Below are 6,000 nucleotides of genomic sequence, written 5' to 3'. Positions count from 1 at the left end.
ATTTATAGTCGTCACAACACATGTAAAGGCAGCAAAAGCCACTACTGTGAAGAGTAGTTAAAATTTGCACGGCAATGACATGTCCTTTTAAAAGAATTATAATACATGTCAGGGAATCCACAAATAGACTTCTTCTCAGAAATAAAAACCCAAATTTCTCAGTTTGCTTCAGTATGTTGGGTAAGAAACAACAGCAGTGGGTGTCTCACAGAGGAGAGCATTGTGTTGATTCCGATTTTATGTGAAGTTGACCATCTATAGAAATTTCCCATTTTGATTAAAATTATGAATTCACAACCGTGAAGAAATGTAGAAGTGTAATTATTTTTGATGAACTGGAAATTGCCCTTAGGATTGAAGGCCACGGGAAGAACCCCCATCCTACATTCTGCCTTGGTCCTTACGTCCAGGGACCAGCTGCTTGTGCTCGCGTTCGTTCCCTAGAAAACACGAGACCTTCCTGTCTAGCAGCCAATCCAGGAGCTAGATTTCAGCACACTGACCACATCTTCCTTCTCTGTGTCATACTTGTATGCTTTGGGTCCTGAAAAGAAGTAAATGTAGCCTAGAAGAGACAAAGTTGAAAATGTGGTTACTGAGGATGACCTAGAAATCTGTAAATGGAGGATTTGGAGGTCGTCCTGGAGGCGAATTGGGGATTTGTCAGCTGGAGCACAGGACCTCTGACTTGTCGCTCATCCCTCACCTTCCGCTGGGGTATACCCTCCAGGAAATCCCCTCCTCCGTCTCTCCCTAGCAAACCACTGGCCATTCTGTAAACCTCAGCTGAAGTCCCACCGTGAAGTCTCCAACTGGGAATGTTGGTTCTCATCTTTTCTTTCTTAGATCACCTGCTGCAGTTGTTGTGAAGATGGCCACACAACTCAGTACGAAATTACAGACTGTCTTGTTTTCTAGTAATCTTATCTATGTTGGATGGAGGGGCATTTCTGACTGTTGTTAGCCTCTCCCCAAGAGCAGAGAATGTATCAGGAAGGGTCTCTGAATTTCTGAACAGAGTCCAGTTCTGTGCTATATACTCAAGAAGAATGTGTAGACTGGTCCACCAGAACCAATCGCATTTATTCCACTTGGTTCAGTTCAATTCAACTTTCCCGGCTACATGATAGATTTCAGGAGTTGAGTGATGGGAAAGGGAAAGGCCCTGGGAGGGCCAAGAATATGCACATTTTCGAGATGAAAAGGGCAGTTTTTACTGGATGGGCTTTAAGATGTACCTGACTGATGGACTGAAGCTGTACTTTTAAAACTTTTCTATTTGCAAAGAGAGATTCTGGATGGCAGACATTTTATACTCTTTCTAGCGACGTGGTTCGCTAAATTTATGAGGGACTCAGGACTGACATTAAGAACAAGAACTCCCATTTGGAAACCTGTTTTCTGCCATGTGAACACACAGCCCGGATTTCTTGCCACAGTTTCCACAAAGAAAGTTTTTGGTGGCAACACTCACCATTTAATTCCACAGCAGCATCTATCTGGCCATTAACTCCTGAAAATTCCTCTTCAGTATTCTTTGGGTAGTCCTTTTCCATTTTCCCTTTTCGTTCGTCATAGCTGGAAGAAGTGTTATTTCATGAATGATGTTAATAAGAGGTTCTTATCGATTGCAGGTGACACGGTGCTACGCCGGCATATTTAGCCAGGGCTGATTTGTGGCTTTACATGCACGTGTGTGTGTCTCTTCACACACATGTGCACACACACGCATGCACACACACACTCTATCGCTTCTCTTCCAAGTTCCTGGGATTCTAGGACCACTAATTTGGCAATCATTTGCTCCAAACAGTCTAAACAGATATATTCTTAGAATTATTCTTGGAATTATTATTATTATTTTTTTTTTAATTTTTTTTTTCAACGTTTTTTATTTATTTTTGGGACAGAGAGAGACAGAGCATGAACGGGGGAGGGGCAGAGAGAGAGGGAGACACAGAATCGGAAACAGGCTCCAGGCTCCGAGCCATCAGCCCAGAGCCTGACGCGGGGCTCGAACTCACGGACCGCGAGATCGTGACCTGGCTGAAGCCGGACGCTTAACCGACTGCGCCACCCAGGCGCCCCTAGAATTATTCTTGGAATTATTAATTAGTCATTAATTCTTAGAGTTATTCTATGCGTTATAGCAACATGTTCCTATAATTAAAAAAAAGACACGCTGCCTCTTGAAAGAAACTCTACATATATTTTTGGTGCTTTATTATTTCAATGATTCCCCGACCCCCCTCCACGCATAAATCTGTGGGCTTAGATTCTCATCCAAGAATCAGTTGAAAGCCCTTCACGGGGACTTTTTAGTCATGGGCTTCTTGCTTCGCAGCCGTGGAGGAAGGATCAAACAAACAATGCAGAGCAAATAAACACAGATGTGAACAGTCAATAGATAAAGATCAGAAACAAGAAAATCTCGGATAACTGAGCCTCTGCTTTTAAATCAGTTGAACTGAATTAAATCGCTTTTGTTTCCTGGAAAGATTATACGACTGACCGAATAGATTAACTTTCTTTTTCTGGATCAGCAACCACCACGCAGTGATAACTCAGAAGACTGTTTGATACATCTCTTTGTGATCTGCGTTGCCCCTTGTGAAAGAGACTGACTTGTATGAATCAGCGTGACTCGTACGGTTCGGCATGTAGGCAGTTAGGCAGACTTGGTCTCAAGTGTGAGAAAGTTCCTTCTTTGTCGGCACGGAGCCCCCTGTGGGCACATTCCCAGAGCGGACACCACCCGCCCCCTCCTGCCCCTGCCCCGAGAGGTCAGCCAGTTCCTGCTGGTGCCTGGAGTGTGGGGCAGTTTCCTGCTGCCACAGACGACAGCTGCCTGCCCAGTGCGCCTGGCGGGTGGCTCTGAGTGCAGGCTGTGGGCTGGGGACAGACCTGTCTGGACACTGGGAGGGACCCCACACCAGGAAAGAAGTAGTGGGCCAAAGTGACAAGTGGGTTGAGGTGCTTGGTGGAGTGGTGTGGATGGGAGTGGATGCCGAGTGTCCCCAACTCCCTTTTCGGGAGTCACTGCACACAGATAAAAGTGGGAAGCATTTACTGTGTCACCAGAAGTGTCGATACTGTGTGTGGGGACGGGGCACCTGGGTGTTGGGAGCGACTGCAATGTCTCAGGAGAGCAGTCAGGGCAAAGCTGGAGGAAAAAATAGGAACGGCCTAGGCACATTGGCTCCTACATTTCTTTTGTTCACTCCCTTCCAGGCTGTGAAAAATCTGCAGTCGTTCATTCAAAGTCCTTTGCTTATTAATCTTTGTTCACTAGGCTGTGTCTTCTTGCTTCCCTGACACAGTTGTATGGGGGAAATGGAAGCTTTGAGGAAGAGAGATCTAAAGCCTAGAATACTTGGGAAGTGAGTGCATAGGGGAGGGCGAGGGGAGGGTCTGCAGGCGGAGAGGGAGGTGGTGGGAGGGTGGTGCACCTGCCTTCCTCAAATTCTTTGTCTGAAGCCAGCCCCGTGCTCAGGGAGTGGTGGAAGGACTTTCGTGTCTGTATTCTCTTTCGCCTGCTCAGAATGGAGCCCTCGAGGCTGCACTTTGTACACCAGGCTGTGCCTCAGGTTTGTGCATGTTAACCAAACATTTAGGAGGGACCTTGAAAACATAGTCGCCATTTATACTGTTTTGCGGCAAAATGTGTTCTCCATCCAAACAAGTGACTGATGAAAGAACGCCTGCAGGGAAACCACTTACAAGTGGGGGTCTGCTTGTTACAGGCATTGCATGCTTCTTATTACAGTGGGTGGGTGGTATATTACAGTCAATGGGTGTTACATTACAGTGGATGGGTGTTATGTTACAGTGGGTGGGTGTTATATCACAGTGGATGGGGAGGGCTGGGGAAAGGACAGAGCAAATACCTGTTGTTCTTGAGAACAGAAAAACAGTTTAAAGGCAGGAATACATTTTAAAGAGAGAATACTGATTATCAACCCAATAGGAAGGTATGGAGGAAAGATCTTTCTCTTTTATCTGTCTGCTTATTCACAAAGAGGGGTGGCAGTAATACCTAAGATCTTATACATAACTCTTCAGAGGATAACAGAGGTAATAACATACATAAAAATGTTTCGGGAGAAACAGGAAGAGCATTACCATCAAACCATCGAAAAGAATTACCGCTTATTTTCATGATCATTTCAGAAAGAAAAGAGACCTTAACACCAAAAAGGCACAAAGGACATAATCTCAGCATAAAAGACGGTTCTTGCCAACAATGTGTCTTTATACTGACGTGGACTGTGCCCCTACATTTATAAAGTTGTTCTGTTCCTATTTTGCTGTGGGTTGGTGCAAAGTCTGTGATAATCTAGTCCTTGGTTTGTGGGCAGATTTTGAGGATTTCTGCTACAGAGCAAAAAGCATACTGTGTACTATCAGATGGCTCTGGGTGTGAGCTGACTCTGTCACCTCCCGGCTCTAAGATCAAGGGGAAAGAGCTCTGAGCTCTGGTTTTCTTATTTGGAAAAGAGTGGTCATGAGGATGAGAGACAATTTACACACACACACACACACACACACACACACGTTCCTGGCATATGTAGACACCAAGAACCATTAACTGACCTGCTAGTATGGGGTTGAGTAAACTTGGTGATTTGACCTGGGCCCTTAAGTCATCCAAGAGCTTAATCTTTACCTAATCTTCAAGCACACTTCATCCGGGTAACATTTTGCAGTAGAGGCAAGGGTGAGAAGAGGTGGAGAAAGGAGGACTACAGAATGTGGAGGTAGTTCAGAGAACGCAGCGGAGATGCGATTACGATTCAGAAGGTCTACTGTTATGTTTCGGATTCTGCTGAGGATAAAAGGAAGTTGTAAGACAGGATGAGAGCCACGGGTGTGCGTGGTTTGACGACGGTACATGAATGGGGAAAGGGTCACGAAGAATGACTGTGTGGAGGATGGCGAGGACCTCTGGGTTTGGACTCACAGGGCATGAAATCCAGCCTCAGATGGACCACTTTCTAGCGAGGTGGCCTGGAACTAGTGATGTAAGCTCTCTGAGAGGCAATGTTTTAGCTGTTAAGTGGAGATAGGAGCACCTACTTCTCAAGGTTGTTGAGAAGGCAGAGGGAAAATGAAAGAATATGAGGAAATACTCACCATGATTCCTAACACATAAGCCATCCAAAAACTAGCTGAATGAGAATGTTCAGGAAAGAAATGCGTTTCTATTGTGCATCTGTCATGTACCAAGTACCTCCTAAAATCACTGCCCGCAATGTCTTATCTTGTTTGTAAAACCTGAACGCCAACTAAAAATGATTGACCCGTAACCATGTTTATTTCCTCTATGAGCTTCTGTTTCATCATTTAATATTGGTTAATGGAAATAGATATTAAAGAAATCACGACTGGCAGTTAAACTTTACTGGCGATATCATAGCGCTGTAAAAAGCACCTCACATTGGTGCTTTTTTTCAGATATGTTATCTTACTCTCCACCTTGGTAATCGAAGGGCTTGGGGGACTATTTTGGTAAAGTGCCAGCATGTGGTTTAACTTAATGCTTTGAATTTAGATCGGGTAGGAATTCTGGTGTGTCGATTATGATGATTTCTAGCATGTGCCAGTAGCAAAAACTGACCCCATTCTGCCTGCTTTGAAGCACTGAAAGAGAGCTGTGTCTGCATAAGGAAAATGTGAAAAAGGAGGGCAAAATGGGTAATTCAGTGATAAGGTATCTAAGTTCCATGTTTTCAGGAAGTTTCTTCAAGGAGACCTTTCTAGTGAGATGAAAACCTGGAATCCCCTTTGAAGTTCATAATCTACTTCAAGCTAGGAATTAATGGCTTTTTGGGGAGGAAGGGCCTTGTGCAGAGTGCAGACCACTCTCTACAAGTGGTCTAGGAGGAGAGTGGTCAGGAGTGGGAAGAAGGGAGGAGACCATCCCACGTCGGGGTCAGGAACCCTGCCTTTGAGGGAAAGGGCTGTGGGAAGATTTTGGAACAAAGACTCTGTAACAATGTG

General features: G+C 44.9%; 1 protein-coding gene across 1 annotated transcript in view; it reads right to left on the bottom strand.

Moving 5' to 3' along the window:
* Nucleotides 1-336: 336 nt before the first annotated feature.
* MMP20 (matrix metallopeptidase 20) overlaps nt 337-6,000 on the bottom strand; it is a 50,759-nt gene continuing 45,095 nt past the window's right edge. The window contains exons 9-10 of the mRNA XM_049614319.1: nt 1,475-1,578; nt 337-565 (exon numbers count right to left, since the gene is read on the bottom strand). Of these exons, the coding sequence (XP_049470276.1) occupies nt 465-565; nt 1,475-1,578 (205 nt within the window). The 3' untranslated portion in view covers nt 337-464. The remainder of the gene's footprint in view (nt 566-1,474; nt 1,579-6,000) is intronic.

This window comes from Panthera uncia, chromosome D1 (genome assembly GCF_023721935.1).
Source record: "Panthera uncia isolate 11264 chromosome D1, Puncia_PCG_1.0, whole genome shotgun sequence".
Taxonomy (NCBI): domain Eukaryota; kingdom Metazoa; phylum Chordata; class Mammalia; order Carnivora; family Felidae; genus Panthera; species Panthera uncia.
This window is presented reverse-complemented; position numbering and strand designations above follow the sequence as displayed.